Source organism: Pituophis catenifer, unplaced genomic scaffold (assembly GCF_029215685.1).
Source record: "Pituophis catenifer annectens isolate HBS135680 unplaced genomic scaffold, rPitCat1.0.hap2 SCAF_7, whole genome shotgun sequence".
Lineage (NCBI taxonomy): Eukaryota > Metazoa > Chordata > Lepidosauria > Squamata > Colubridae > Pituophis > Pituophis catenifer.
This window is the reverse complement of record NW_027256887.1, coordinates 44,045,568-44,062,554: the sequence shown is the minus strand read 5'-3', so window position 1 is coordinate 44,062,554 and position 16,987 is coordinate 44,045,568. Positions and strand designations below refer to the sequence as shown.

Genomic DNA, 16,987 nt, shown 5'->3' with positions numbered 1-16,987 from the left:
CTCAGATCAAGACCTTCCTTTATAACGACCGCCACCCCCCCCACCCCTGTCCTGGGCCCTTGGCTGATGGAATGCGCGGAAACCTGGTGGGCACATCTCTACGAGGGGGACCCCCCCTCTTGGCCCAGCCAGGTCTCTGTAATACCTGCCAGGTCCACACCCCCCTCCTGTATTAGCTCACAAATGAGGGGGGCCTTATTAACCACGGACCTGGCGTTGCACAGCATCAGTCTAAGGCCTGGGCTCTGAGACTCTGGACAGCCGGGGTGACGAGAAGAGTCATGGGGGCCGAGGCATGCCACCGCTTGGAGATAGTGGGTGCGTGCCCCCACCACCTGATGTGGCCCCCTACTCCCGCCATATCTGCCCCTCCCAGCCACGGTCCTGATAGAATTGCCCTCCACCCTATCCACACTGAGCTCCTCCACACCCCGCTCCCCGCCTTCCGTTCCATGCCCCTGTAACGAGCCTGACCTATGCCCCTCCCTCCTCACCCCCCGCCCTAAGCCCCTTAAAAGATTACAAAAAGACAATTTTAAAAAACCCCACAACCCGCTCTTTGCGGCATGCCACCTCTCGGGGTTCCAAAGTCCGTCATCGAGGTAGGCCCTCGATAGAGTGGAGGGCCAAGCCTGCGAGAGGGGGGAGTCTCGCAGACCAAGAAGCTCCGCTGCGGAATGATGAACGATGAAGCGTAGGAGGTTTTAAATTAAACGCTCCACGCATAAATGTCCTCACCCTTGGATGGTTAGCGAGGGAGCCCCAGTCCCCAAAGATCAATACTGAGCCCAGTGCAGCCACCTGTCTCCTTAGAGTATTAGGGGAAAGTCCCAGTTCCAGGCTCTCTTGTAAAAACTCCAGCACCTCCGCCACAGATGCTGAAGTAGGATCCAATTGTCTCGTTGCACACCAACCGGCAAACTTGTTCCACATGGCCTCGTAGATGCGCGTGGTTGAAGGCCACCTGGCTGCCTGCATCGTCCGGATGACCCTGGTAGAGAAGTTCTCTCATGTCAGGAGCTGCCACGCAACTGCCAAACGGCCAATTGCAGTCTTTGCAGGTTGGGATGCTGTACGGGCCCCTGGCAGAGGGAGATTCTGTCCAGGGTCTGGCGACAAGACAGGCTGACCAGGTCGGCGAATCACGGCCTCCTGGGCCAGTGAGGGGCCACCAACACAATCTCTGCCCCCTCCAACAATACCTTCCTGATGACAGCTGGGATTAGGGGTAGGGGAGGGAAGGCATATAAGAGGCCCTGGGCCACGGGATCCTCAGCATCCACCCCCTCCACTCCTGCGGCAGGAAAACGGGACAGGAAGCGAAGGTGGGTGTTCGTTGGAGAGGCAAAGAGGTCCATCACCGGTCGACTGAACCAGTCGACTATGTCCGCAAACAGGCTGAGATGGAGCCTCCACTCCGATGGATCCACGGCGGCTCAACTCAGCCAGTCGGCTTGGACGTTGGCCTCTCCGGCGATGTGATCCGCTGTCAAGGACAAAAGATGAGTCTCTGCCCATTGGCAAAGGGTCTCCGCCTCTAGCATCAGAGACCGTGAGTGAGTTCCCCCTTGCCTGTTTATATGGGCTTTCGTAATCATGTTGTCTGTGAGGAGGAGCAAATGCTGCTCCCTCACCTGTGGTAGAAATGTCTGAAGGGTCAGATGGGCAGCCCACAGTTCGAACCAATTGATCTGCTGGAAGAGTTCCAGCTGAGACCAGCGTCCCTGGGCTACCTGAGAGCCGCAATGGCCTCCCCAGCTAAAAAGACTGGCATCCGATGTCACTATCACTCTGCAAGGCTCTCTGAAATAGCAACCCTTCTGGATGGCCTCTGAGGTCCACCAACCCAGGGAGTGAAGTACCCGTGACGCACCCGTACTCGGATCTTGGATGAGCTGGTGCCCGCCCTCTGAAATGGAACCAAGAACCACTGTAGTGGTCTTGCATGATACCTTGCCCACGGGACTATGGCCAGACAGATCATTTTCCCTAACAGTTGGGACAACTGGGCCACTGGCGCCCTCTGATCCTGCTGAATCAGCTATATCAGCACCCTTATGCTCTCATGCCGTTCGCAGGACAAGAATATCTGACCCGCTTGAGTATCTATCAGGGCCCCTAGATGGACCAGTCTCGTTGAATGTCAAAGCTTGCACTTTTCCAAATTTACAGAGAATCCATGATCCCTCAGCGTACCTATTATCGTAGTCAAGTCCTGTTCCGCTAGCCTCTGTGATGACGCCTATAGGAGCAGATCGTTCAGGTAACACTGGATCCTGATAGGGATCGACCTGAGGTATGCCACCAGGACCAAAAGAATTTTGGTGAAGGTTCGAGGGGTGGAAACCAGCCCAAATGGCAGGGCGAGATATTGGTAATGGTGGCCTGGATAATAAAACTGGCAATGCTCCGGCCGAATAGGGACATGGAGGTATGCTTCTGTTAAATCTATGGAAGCTAAGAAATCACCCTCCCTGATTCCCGCTAAGATGGAATGCAGGGAGTGCATTTTGAACCTCCTGTAGAGAATGTAAGTGTTGAATCCCTTCAAATTTAGAATTGCCCTCCACCCCACCCCCTCGAGGTCTTTGGGATGACAAAGAGGATTGAATAGAACCCGCGCCCCCGTTGCTCCGGCAGAATCAGCTGAATGGCCCGAATATCCAGCAAATGCTGGATAGCTGAATCCATGAGTCCTCGCTTGACTGGGTCTCCAGAAACAGGGCAACGGGAGAGCCCTGTTCTTACTGTCTCCCTCACCCAATGATCTGATGTTAGGTCGTCCCAGCGGTCCGCAAACAGGGCAAGCCTGCCTCCAATAGGTCGTCACTTGGATCATCTAGCCCCTCTGCCACCATTGCCCCTAAAGGGCTTGTTGGACGGCTGCTGCCTACCCCTGCCAAAGGTGGATCTATTGGCCTGGAAACTCGGCCTAGAGTACTGAAAGGGCCGATGCTGATGGGGAAAGCCTGGCCCAGCTCTCCCCTGGTGGAAGGAGGGCCGTCTATAGTAGGGTGATGGACGGAAATTGGGCCTCCTGCCCTGGGAAGGGAGTACCTTCCGCTTGTCCCGTGTCTCCACAAGTAAAGGATCCAAGGCCTGGCCGAACAACTAACCCCCTTCAAATGGAGCTGAGGCCAGCTTCCATTTGTTTTTACCATCCATGCGCCAGTGGCATAGCCAAAACATACGCCGCGCTGTAACAGACAAAGCCATGGCCCGGGCAGAAAACCTGGCGGCCGCCAAAGTCGCGTCCACTGTGTACTCCGTAGCTGCCAAAATCTTAGATAGATCCTGATGAGCCCGTACATCGTCGGGCGCCAAGTGATACTGGAGCTGGCGCAGCCATTGAACCGACGCCCTAGTGAGGAAGGACGCCACTGAAGACGCCCTCACAGCCCAAGAATCCACCAGGTGAGCCCCACGTAGTGCTGTCTCCTCCCTCCTATCCTCTGCCTTCAAGGCGCCTCCGCATCAGGTGGTAAAACGGAAGAGGATGTGAGCGCCGCCACTGGAGAGTCCACCTTGGGAACCTCCAGCAAATTAAACATGGCAGCATCGACTGCAAACAGTTGATTGTCCAAACCAGTGGCCCTGGAAGCTCCTGCTGGGGAAGCCCACTGTCTACGTATCATGTCCAAAAACATCCCTAGGATGGGTATGGTATCAGCTCCACTGCCTGTTCCGTAAATAGATAATCATCCTGCTCTCTACTACCCATGTCAGGACTGGAGAGCGATGGGGCCGGACCCAAACGGGCTGTAGCCCTGGCCTTGGCCAACAACGGTTTTAGAAGGGCAGGATTAAACAATCCCTTGAAGGGCGGCCTCGGATGTGGTTCCTGCTCCAAATCTGAAAATTCCCCCTCCCCTTGATAGTCCTCTGCATAAAAATTCAGTTCTGAGGGAGTAGTTGAGTCAGGGTCCTGGTACTCAACAGGAGCCGGCATAAGCCTCTGAGGTTCCACTTCCGGTCGGAAGACATACATTTGGGCATAAGTCTGGGACTGCTGACGCATACCCTTTGCAATGCCCCATCTAATTGCCTGATCAATCCAGCCCTTCATAACTTGCGGAACATCCTGTTCCCCCATCTCCCCCTGGCGGAGCCCCACCACAGTGGGGGTGAAAGTGGCCTCAGGTGCCCGAAGGTCCAGGCTGCGGCTGAGAATCTTCCCGGTTCTCAGGGAATCAGGCCCGTGAGGATTCTGCCATGGAAGTAGCAGCCTGAATCTGCTGAACTGCAACGTCTGTATTTGAAGCAGAAGGGTGGTGGTCAGCAATAGCAATAGGAGGTGGATCATGAGGTAAAACTCCAGCCAAGACTTTGGCAAATTCCCTGTCCAGAGCCTTCTATCTAATCTGAGCCGTCTACTTCTCTGCCTTAGTGAATCCCGATCGTGCCCTTTATGAAGGGCTGGCTCTGGCCCTAATCTTAGCAGCTGCAGCGATGCTGGCCATCCTAGGCCTGACCGGTGCCCTGCCCCTGTCGGACTGAGGCGACCAAGAGCCCTCAGCAGAAAAGGGTGCCTGTCTGCCTGACTCCTCCATGTCTGGTAGAAGGGGTTCACAGGTCCAGTAGCTCTCCAGAACAATTAACACCAATAACAATTCACCGAAGGGAAGCCTGAGTCCAAAAGTCACTTATGAGGTAAAGAGAACCCAAATACTGGCCTGATCCACATTGACAAAATGGCCACTGGAACTTCAAAATGGCCACCACAACCGTTGTAGTTCAAATAATCGGACTGGCTCAGGCTCACAGGATCAACCAGGTCAGGCTGCCAAGCAAACCCACAGGCCGTCCCCAAGGCTGGATCAAATGTCCTGGGCTCCCATCCGCTGCTGCAGAGAGCCCCACCAGCTCTGTGCCAAATCAATGCCGGGAAAGCAAAGCCGCCTGGACTCAAGGCTGCCAACAATTGCACGGGAAACAAGGTTGCTGCGACATACAGGCTTGCAGATGGGACCGTGTTGTGCAAAACTAAAAAAAAAAAAAAATTCCAAGCGCGGCCCGGCAGCTGGCACTGACCGCTTCGGACTTCCTTGACAAGAATGGCTGGTGCCTAGGCTGCGAGAGGCTGGCGCGGCCGTAGCAGTCCCACAACGGCAAAGTTTGAATCAGAAAGAAAGCCGCCTGCTGCACAGCTGATGAGCAGGGGATCAAAGGAAAAGCCGTGCCAAGGCTTCCAAAGGCTGGCGTGGCTCTGGCAGCTGTAAAGGAGGCTCCCTTCTCGCCGCTCTTCTAAACAACCGGGGCGAAAGGCAGCTGGCTAGCACCCCCAGACTCAGCAATCTAAGGGGATAGGGAAGTGAAGAGGGTGCCAGACACGGCCACCCCCCCAGCTCAAATCCGCAAGCGCGGAGAGCCCCCTGCAGTGCTACAGAAATAAGAATCATGAAAACAAAGCAACAAGGAAGTAAAAAGACAAACAAAGGGGGGAAAAATTATCCAGGGAATTATACTAAGCTCAACTCAAAGCTCTGGAGCTGAAAAAGTTGTGTCCATGAGGATAGGCTGAGTTGAAAAACACTGAAGGAACATCACCAAGGAGGCGGACTTTCAGAAGTTTCAACTCAGTCCATAGAGCTAGAGCATAGAATAACCCAGCCTGGCACCTCCCATTCCCACAACCTATTCTGAAAATATTCTGTACATTATTTAATTTCCTTTTACGGTACAAAATAACATATTTCTGAATTGATAAAATAGGTAACATTGCAAGCCCCAAAAGGAGCTGGTTACAGTTACCCCTTCAGGAGAGAAACTATCATGATGAAGGTTGGTTAATAAATTTCAGATATTGTTTACATAATAAATAAAACGTAGTTCTATTAGTACTACCGTATTTTTTTGGAGTATAAGACACACTCCCCCCCCCCCTCAGTGGCTGAAAATTTAGGTGCATCTTATACTCCGAATGTAGCTTTTTCGAAGCTTTTTTTCAGCCCTAACGAGGTGCTAGTGAGTGAAGCGATCTCCGTGCTTCGCCTGCTTTTCTCATTGCTTTTCTCTCCAAAGATCAGTTGTGCTTTAGAAGCTGTTTTTTATCCCCAAGCAGGGGCTTTTTATCCCCTGCTTGGGGATAAAAAATAGCTTCTAAAGCACAGCTGATCTTTGGAGAGAAAAGCAATGAGAAAAGCATTCTCAAAACCAGCAAACTAATGTGCTGAACCTGACCAGACTAAGGACGCTAGCCAGATGAATACCTGGTAGGCAGATTTTTGTTTCCTATTTTCCTCCCCAAAAACTAAGTTGCATCTTAAACTCCGGTGTGTCTTACTCCGAAAAATACAGTATATCTTGATAGGAGATAGGCAAGACATACCTAAATAGGTACTTCTTGCTTACTAATGTTAATGGAAATTTCTTGTATAGCAAAGTTTATGTCTTTTGGATATGGTTAAAATGGAAAGTTTTCATTTGAAATGTTTTGGAGTGATTTCATAACTCTTCTTTACTAAGCATTTGAAATTTTACTCAAATTCATAATTACTAACTTTCATAGATAGTTTAATTTTGTGATAAAAATATGGATGTAGCTGCCTGTCCCGTTTATCTTCTAACAAAGCTTATGGAACACATTTGGAATCAAAATGTATCCTTCAAAATGTATTCTTCAAAATAAAAAACACCTAATGGCTGATTATACTTTATTTTATAGCATTCCAACTTCCAGTTTTCTTTAACCTGGAATAATTTTAATAAATATGAAAAGGTGGAATATGGTACTTGTTAATAAGAAATGTCCATAGGCACACTGGCACTCCCAAACAGCACATAGAGGATTTCAGTTACAGACCCGCTGCCAGGAGTTTGACATTAATTTTAACTGACAGCCTGCAAGCTATTATGGCTAGTAATAATAATAAATTTATTTACGGTCACAGACCAAAATGCAAGCATAGCTACAACAATTATGGAGCAAGAGAACACAAGGAGGCCCTCTAAACTGAGTCTAGCATTGTAGTGCCTTAAGTGATTATGCTACTGACCATACAAAGACCGGAATAAGAAAAAATAAAAATAGTAGAATTCAAATCAGCCAAGATCCTATTGGATCTTTTTAAAGATAAAGAAGGCACCAATGAGAAAATGATAGCTGAACAGTAGCTTTGAAATTGTGCAATAAAGAACATATAAAGTGGGTAAAGACGCTATCTTGCTCCAGTTTAAAAACCTTCAAAAAATATTTCAATATCTTTTGACCATATGCTCTACTTGATGTGTAAGATTGCTGACGTGCCTCATTGGCAAAATTGGTCTTTTCTGGAAATAGAGCAATAAAAATGGGTGGCAGTGAGTTTGAAAATATTCATGAGATGATAAAATTACTTTATACAGATTTGGCACAATTTTTATACCTGGAACTATTGGTGGGTTAGAAAATTGTATTATGTTAACCACTAAAGAGGAAATACAGTATTTGAAATGTAATTTTCTTTGTAACTTAGCATTTTTATGTACAGTCATGATTTCTTGCAGAAAAATTGCTGATTTTTGCACTGCAAAGCATAACTTTATCTTACAGGGCAAATTATTATGCCTGCAATACCCCTAAATAAGAAAAGGGAAAATTTAAGAATACTTTGCCTGAATCTGATCCATGCATCTGCATACACAAAATTTGTATGTTGAAAGAAAGAAAAAGAGAAAGATCTTCTGCAACCTCATACTTCCTAACAACTGAGACTGGAAAACATGGGGCTTGTTCAAATTGCTTAGCAAAGCTACTGAAAATATTAAACATTTTAGAATTATCAGATCATTATCTATGCCTGGCCATTTTCCTATACTTTTTGTGATGATAATTGTTCAGACATTAATGATAGTACGAGTCATGTCATAAAGTGTAACAGCATCACATGACTGCCTCACTTAGCAACAAAAATTCTGGCAGTCTTCGTTGATGTCATAAACCCAAAATGTGCGGGTCATTAAATAGGAAGCTGCAGGAGGCAGTGCTAAGGAAAGCCTGATGCAGGCTGTGAGAGCAAAAAGGCTGCAGGTCAGTGCTACTGTAGGGAAGATAGGTGAAGGAGGCTGCAGTGCTGCATGAGCACAGGGAAGCCGAGGGGCACCTACTGGTGCGACTTACCACTTCCCTTGCCAGCTTGTCCATTGACATTTTGTGATGATCATGGGGCGCAGTAAATATCTTAAGTGTGAATTGATTACCAAATGTCCGAATTGTGACTATGTGACTGCAGAAGTGCAAAGTCATGGAATCAATCATAAACCAGTCCATTGCCCTCTATTTAGAGTCTAACAACCTCCTCTCTAACAAGCAATTTGGCTTTAGAAAAAAATTGTCCTGCAATCTGCAACTATTACACTGCAAAAACATATGGACTTCAAAACTCGACCAGGGTAAATCAATAGATGCAATTTATATAGACTTCTGTAAAGCCTTCGACTCAGTGGTACATGACAAGCTACTTCTAAAACTAGAATCTTATGGCATTTCCGGATTCCTGCATAAGTGGATAGCTGCATTCCTATCAAACAGGCAGCAAGTAGTCAAAATAGGGAATGCCTTATTTAATCCTGCACCTGTTAACAGCAGTGTCCCCCAAGGCAGCATTTTAGGACCCACACTCTTTATTCTTTATATAAATGACCTTTGCAATCATATTATAAGCAACAGCATTCTCTTTGCGGATGATGTAAAACTATTCAACACCATTGACAATGCTGCTACTCTACAAAAAGAACTCGACTATGTGTCAAAATAGTCAAACAGTTGGCAACTCCAAATCTCAACCAAAAAATGCTCTGTCTTATACATTGGCAAAAAAAAATCAGAACACAAAATACAAGCTGGACGGATATGATCTAACAGATGACCCACACTGTGTCAAAGACCTTGGAGTGCTCATCTCAATGATCTAAGTGCCAGAGCTCACTGTAACAGCACTGCTAAAAAAGCATTAAGAGTTGTTAAGCTAATCTTGTGGAGTTTCTTCTCTGGTAATTCTGAACTGCAAACTAGGACATACAAAACTTTTGCCAGACCAATTCTTGAATACAGCTCATCTGTCTGGAACCCACACTGCATATCGGACATTAATATAATTGAATAAGTCCAGAGATATTTCACAAGAAGAGTCCTCTACTCCTCTACTTGCAACAAAATACCTTATGCCACCAGACTCGAAATTTTGGGCTTAGACAACTTAGAACTTTGCTGTCTTCGGTCTGACCTAAGCATAGTACATAAAATCATCTGCTACAATGTCCTACCAGCCAATGAATACTTCAGCTTCAATCAAAGCAATACAAGAGCACACAATAAATACAAACTCATGGTAAACCGATCCAAATAGACTGCAGAAAATACAACTTCAGTATCAGAGTTGTCAACGCCTGGAATGCATTATCTGACTCTGTGGGTTTCTTCCCCAAATCCCCAAAACTTTAACCTTAGACTGTCTACTGTAGACCTCACCCCATTCCTAAGAGGTCTGTAAGGGGTGTGCATAAGCGCACCAGCGTGCCTACCGTCCCTGTCCTAATATTTTCTTTTATTCGTATCCTTTTCATGTATTTATAATGTTTACACTTGTATCTGTCATAAAATACATGCTTGAGGAAATAAATATATAAAATAAATAAATAAACTTCAGGAACTGGTTACAAGTATCACTCATTCAGTGTTGCTGCAACTTAGAATTGCTACTGAATGAATGGTCAGTAAGTAGGGACTACTTGTATAACTTTGCTAAACAGAAAAGCAAAGGTAACGAAATAATCAAGGATCATTAGCAGTAGGGGTTTCAGACTTTGAATATCATAGAAGTCAAGTTCTTTTTAATGCACACGTTTATTTTGCATAGTCCTCATGGTGAATCTTTATAATATGCCTTATAAGATCTGCCTTCATTTGACCATTATAATTCATCTAAATTGATTCTATGCCTATGCAGAACAGTGTTCAGAACCTTCTAGAATTTGAGATTGTTCATCAGAAGTCCCCCATGTATACCTGCAACTAGATGCAGTTTTCACAAACCCTTTTATTTTGTTTTGACCATCAAATCATTAGTAAAATACTTCTGATTGTTCTTCAATCCTGTTTTATTTAAATGATTTACCTCTGTTATTTTTAACTTCTCAAATATTCTCCAAAACAAAATATTGAAGTGCTATTCATTGGCCCATTTTGTCCTCCCATGATAAGCCATGCAGTGTAGTGTATGCTAGTTAGAGCTTTAGACAATGTTTATTTCACTAATGTTTTTCGCTATCTATATTTTGGGTATGTTCCATACTAATACTAATTTTCATATCATTATTGTTCCTTGTACTTATAGATGATGATGACCGACTGTCCCAGTTGTCTTCTCGATCTGCTGCTTCTGGTTCTCTTGCATCTCAGGTTCTAGAACGAGCTCAAAGAAGAAAAGAAAATTTCTGGGGCAAGATGTGATTGAATTTTGCTGTGTTTGTAATTTGTTTTATAGTAGGGTATTTTAATTTTTACTAGAAAAAAATAGTTAAATACTGGGGTTTTTTTTACCAATAAAGGGAAAGGATCTGATATAAAAATTCTGGATATTCAAATATTCTTTTTGATTTGGCTTGATACTCAAGTACTTGATTTGAAATATTAACTTATCCAAAATCTGTATTCTACCTCACTCTCAAAAAAAGTATTACAAACAAATAGATTATATCATAAGCTATTTTTATTTAATGAATTCCAAAGGACTCCATATCACTTTTAAAAAGCAGTGAAATGGTGCCGTATTATAAGTTTCAAGAAATCCTTGATCTTATAACAGAAATGCAACATTAAACATGGCCAACAACCCAACAATGAAAAAGTTATGCGGAAGCAAAAACAAAGATGAAACAACAATATACTACCTTCTACTTTTAGGGATTACTTAGCAACTAAGGATTATTTGTGTTATTCGTGTATTACTCAGTAATCCTAAATATATTATTTAGAAACCTTCAATCATTACATTTATTTATAACTTTTGTTGGATTCTTTATTATTAATCTCTGTGTTCCAACATGGACAATCAGTTTTTGATAGATCAAATACAGTTTTATTATTCTACAACACTAAACTAACTTTGCCCAGTTGGATGATCTTTTAAGATTAGTACTCCTATACTTCCCAGCCATTAGGACCAATAGCCATGTTGTTGGGAATTCTGGGAAAATTTTGGAAGAAACCAAGTCAGGGAAATTTTTTAAAGCAGTTTCTATTATGAAATTATCATGAGCAATACAGTCACTGTCATAAATATTACCGTCATAATAAATTTTCAAATACTTTGGCATTTCAATATTGCCCACCATTTTCCTTTACCTCAATATTTATATCATGATGACTAGGTTAAAACTGAAGTCTATGGCATTTCAGATTGTAATATTAACATGACTTGTTTAATAAAGCACATGAGCATGTATTACTCTTGTGTGATAGTTCAAAATTTCAGAGAAGATGCATTCTTGGCAGTCCATTTTCTTGGGTTTAAATGATAAGCTAGCCGTAGGTTTTGTACATGAGAATCCTTAGCCAAACTAAGAGCAAAATGTGTTTTAAATACTATGTTTAGGGACTAATTACTCTTTCCCAACTCTGTGGTAATTTGAAAAAGATGAATTAAGGATGTGGTTCCCTAGCTATTGGACACTAAATTTCATAATTTCTAGTCAACATGACTAGTGGTAAGAGGTTGAATCCAGCAAGTTTTAGAAGCAATATATTGTTGGTCTTATACTTTAATAATTCAGAAATTTTCTTGATATGATTATTGAGCATTGTTTTAAACTAGAATGAAAATTTATAGTAAATATAAAGGATATAATTAGTCCTTTTCACATATTACTGTTACTATATTTAAACATTAAAAAGATAGGATTTGTTGAAAAACCCTTGACTTTTCTGTAATATTTTAAAGATAATTAGATTTGTATGATGGGAAATCAAGTTGTACATGCTTTAAAAATTGAGTAATATTTTTGTATACAAAAAAATCTTAATTAGAAATGTTCATATCTGTGCCACATTTTCATGTTTCACTTGCAGTATCATTGTTTCAACATAAATTTCAGTTAATTCAAATTTTTGTTTTATTTTAAAATATTTATTCAAACTATGTACTAATACATTTAAGTTGGCCAGAAATGTATTGAAACACTTGGAAAAACAGAAAATCTTGGTGTCTTCATTTACATATCAATCCAGAAATTATATGTAGATCAGATAATTTCATTTTCAACTCTGCAAAAATAATTTTTTTGAGATAGTTTTAGTTGAGGAAGAAATGTTGAATATATGAACATTAATTTAACAAAATGAAGTAATGCTGCTGAACCATTCAGTTTGCTTTACCTGAAAATGATCCCAACTGATTCATTAATGTAACAAATTGATTATCTTTGCAAATGTTGGTCTTTCACTTTGGGACCAAACAAAGCAATTGCTTATTTTGAGTACAATAAATTAGGGTTTTGCTTATTTAATTCTGTCTGCCCAGCAGAATGAGTGCACCATTTTCTTAGCGAGGTGTTCCTGGAAATATTTGTGCATTCAGATTTCTAGCACTCCTGCCTGTATTTAATCTCTGTAATTTGAATGTTACAACTCAGAAATGTGGTTATGACACAATTGCTGCATTGTAGCATTTATAATCACTCCATCTTCTGGAAAGGTTAGAAGCATAATTGAAGATATTTTAAATTTATAAAGAAATGGGATAGGCAACAGTCTGTCTCGCTCTAATAGCCATGTAAAGCATAGATGGCTAGAGTTGTCTGAATAGACTAATTAAAGTTATGAAATTGTTAGGTTCTAGTACTTTGATTAATGTTTTAATCAAAAGATTATACTTGTAAGTTTTGAGCCACATTGACATTCCTGCTAAACCAAAGAGTAAAGAAAGAATGTATCGACTTCTATCAGTTTTTATGTTGGCTGTCTTTAAATATAGATAATCCTCAATTTAACAACCACAATTGAGCCCAACATTTACGTTGTGAAAAATTTGTTAAGTGAGTTTTGCCCCATTTTACTACTTTTCTTGCCACATTTGTTAAGTGAATCACTGCAGCTGTTAAATTAATAGGATGGTGGTTAAGTGAATTGACTTTGCTTGTCAGAAGGTCGCAAGAGGGCATTACATAACTGCTGGACACTGCAACAGTCATAAATGTGAGTCAGTTGTCAAGTATTCGGATGTAAAATGTGACCATGGGGAAGCTACAACAATTGTAAGCGTGAAAAATGGTCATGTCACCTTTTTCAGTGATGTTGTAACTTTGAACGGTCACTAATGAATTGTTGTAAGTCGAGGACTACCTGTATCATAAAAGTTCTGCATGTGATGTGCATTTGATGCACATCACATGTTATGAAAGATATCCTTAATGGCCTTGTTATATGATTTCCAGAATGGATTTCATGCACATACTAAGAAAAATATTTTGGCCAATTTGGTAACTAATATGTGTTGCTACCAGCCTTAACCTTCCCTGAGCTAGGTATGGGGTAAGGAAAAGACCCATTAAATGCTGAATTGTGGAGACCTTTTAAAAAAAAATTAAGACAGTTTGCCCCTTTGCAATCCTCTCCCTGCAACCCTGCTTTTAAATTCCTGTGTGATATACAATATGGGATGTTTTCAATTTGTTATTATTTATTGTTATTTATTTATTAACTTTATTTGCTGACCATTTTATTGTCAAGGAACTTTGGGTGGCTTACAACATCATAAAAGCAAGCATACAAACATTAAAAATTAAAACGAACAAAGGCTATATACTATACAATAAGTTTAAAACCAGAATACAACAGGATGAGGGTAGGATCTACTTCCTAGTCCACTCACCACCTCCGACATAGGACACCCCCATTGGGCACCGTCTTACATTTCAGACCTGGAATTTTCAGTGTTTCTGCAAGAATGGATGAATCATGGTGTTGTTCGATGGTGTCTTTGAATCCATAATTGTATCTGAAATATTTGACTAGCACAAAACAAGGCACCAAAAGAATAATTGCTTGGACTTAATGAACTGGCCCTTTATCCAGTTGTCTCACACATTAACCTTCATGGGTTTTTGCAGCTCCCCTTTTGCTTTCCTCATTCCTCATCTTATTTTTCTAAATGAAAACATAAGGTTGGAGTTACAACAATTTTGCAGAGATTCAAAATTGAAATCAATATTGAAATCAGTTAAATGTTGTTAGCCTCCAACAGTTTGTCACCTTTACTTTTTATTATCAAGAAATAATTTATATGGTATGGAAGAAGGCTACATTTTAGTATGTAGCCTTTATTTGCTGATGAAAATCTTAAAATTCTTCCCTGTCAACATCCAACTTGAGTATCTAAATCAATCCATATCAAGAGTGAAACATTGGCAGCTCCGTGCCTCTTTGTTTCAACTTGTCAGACTAATAAGCTCTCTACATATAATAAATTAAAACATTACAATTAGTTTGTATCATATTATTACATCTTCCTTTTATAAAGTTATTGATTTGCATCATTTTTGTGCATAATAATTTCATCAATTAATTCTGTACAGGCTGCTCAGAAGAAAGTTTTGAGTTCTTTGGGTTTCTCCAAATCTAACAGTCCCACTCTGGTGCCCAAGGGCAGCCCTAAAGCTAGAATACTTTGCTTGGTACCTGCCAAGTTCTCTGCTCTCCAGTGCTTTGGTTGGAAATGCACTCAAGGCAAACTGTTTTGATAGAAGTATGGCTGGGTACTAGTAGGAGCATCCTTATGAATTTTGTCTTCAGGTAAATGGCTGTCTTGTAAATTACCACACACATCAAAACATCGTAATTGATCAATAAACAAGTATGTGAAAGTTCTATTGAAATGTGCCCATTCGCTCAAAATGTCCATGCAGTTTTCCATAAATGACTTTAGGATGCAGTTCTAAACTTTTAATAAATCACTGCTTAAGAAACACCACATTAAAACTGATAATAAAGAAGCATTCATTCACTTAAGTAGGTCATCAAATGGAATATTGTCATGACATACTTTCTTCGATGGTAAAAATCTGAAAGGAATTGTTATACCTAAGTCACTGCTTTCATAGCTGCCATGTGGTCAATGAATCACCATCTCAGAAACAGATAAAAATGGTAGATAAAAAATACATTTACTATGATGGGCTTACACCTAATTTTATGTGCTTGTTTACTTCATTTCAAAGTGTTTTTTGAAAATGTCAGGTTGTACAGGATTCTGGTCATTGGTAGCCTTCCTGCTTTATGTGGTCCTTGGAGATCTTGATTGCTGAAGATCCCCACTATTTGTGGTGAGAAATATCCCAATATTGTACTGTAAGCCTGAAAATAGGCATAAGAGAGTAAAATAAAACAAAAACATTCTTCAGAAATGCTGGGGAATGGATGGGAAGAATTTTTTTGTATCAAAACGGCCCCATCTATTTTGCATCATTGCCCTATCCACTAGAAGTTTATATCCCTTCCAATCATTGTGCAGCATTCGGCTACCAAGGATTGCTCATTCCTGATCATTTTATTCAATGTGCTTTTGTCACATTGTATAAGGGATATTAAGATGTTATGGCTTAATGTTACACTGGAAATGAATTTATATTATTTATATAAATGATTTATGGAGGTTTAGTGGCTGAAAATATCTGTGACAGTGCTACCAAACAATAGTATCTTAACCCCAAATACAGAATCACCAGAATCACATAGATGTATATGGCTCTATTCAGGTATCACATATGTACATGGAGAATAGAGGCCCTAAACAGAATATGCATTTTGGAGATGAATATAAGTCAAGGACCATTCAAAAATGCGTGAATGTGTAATGCAAAGAAATAAGCACAAATAAGTAGATAGGAAGAGAAAGACAGAACAATTTGTGGGTGTACATCTCAGAATTTGAAATGGATCCAGAGCAGAAGGTAAAGTAATGCCTTTGGCATCCGCCAAGCTTTTAAATTTGAAACTAAATAAATAATGAAGAAACTGGCATGCTATAAAGTGGCCCATTAACTAAAAACATTTATTTATCAAAATGTATCTGGGCCACAATTTGGTTTTGCATACAGGCTTAGAAAATAAACATGGGTAGAGGGTGTAGTCATTCCCCACAAACCTGAAATTAAAAACTAGGGTGGTAAGGTACTAGAAAGTACCCTGCTATCTAATACACCAGTGTTGGCGGACCTTTTCGGCACCATCTTTCCGGGCACGTGAGCCATCGCCCGTTGCTCTTCTGCATTCCAGCGTGCCGGCCATCTAGTCTTCACGCATGTGGGAGCACTGGAAACCAAAAGAGCAGCTGCCCAGTGCGCATGTGCATGCCAGGAAGGTGATCTTCCTGTTTCCGGCGTGTGCATGTGCACTGGCCAGCTGGTCCTCACCAGAAACTGGAAGATCAGATGGCTGGTGCACATGTACATGCCGGAAACTGGAAGATCATCTTCCAGGCATGCGCACTGGGCAGCTGCTCTTCCCCTTTCTGACACTCTCACATGCGTGAAGACCAGCTGGCCAGCACCAGAACCCTGAAGAGCAATGGGTGACGGCTCACGTGCCTGGAGAGATGGCTCTGCATGGTACTTCTGGCACATGTGCTATAGGTTCACTATCATGGTAGTAGACCAACCTCACCATTTTGTCTTTTGATTTGGCCTTAAGTGCCCTTCTCCCATTTCATTCCTCCCCAATTAGGACAATCAACATTACAGGCAAAGAAATGGCAATTGCAAGCCAAACCATTCCTCCCTTCTGTAAGTCAATAAGACTCCCTCCTATAAGAATAATTGTAGATGGTTATAAGAAAATTTCCACTAGCTGGATCAATAGCCATAAATCTGTTCAGATGGTTCAGGAACAGCCAGTCTTGGTTTCATGGGTATAGAAATCATAATATTTGAGTGAACTGCTGATATTAAGTAAACAAAGATGCATAATGTCCTGGTAGCTCAAGTATAAAACAAAGTCCATTACCTGATAGATTGT

General features: G+C 41.8%; 1 protein-coding gene across 1 annotated transcript in view; it reads left to right on the top strand.

Moving 5' to 3' along the window:
• The window catches only part of MDM1 (Mdm1 nuclear protein), a 40,917-nt gene extending 30,369 nt beyond the window's left edge, over positions 1-10,548 (top strand). Inside the window, exons 14-15 of the mRNA XM_070946736.1 lie at positions 5,713-5,781; positions 10,314-10,548. Of these exons, the coding sequence (XP_070802837.1) occupies positions 5,713-5,781; positions 10,314-10,429 (185 nt within the window). The 3' untranslated portion in view covers positions 10,430-10,548. The remainder of the gene's footprint in view (positions 1-5,712; positions 5,782-10,313) is intronic.
• Positions 10,549-16,987: the final 6,439 nt, after the last annotated feature.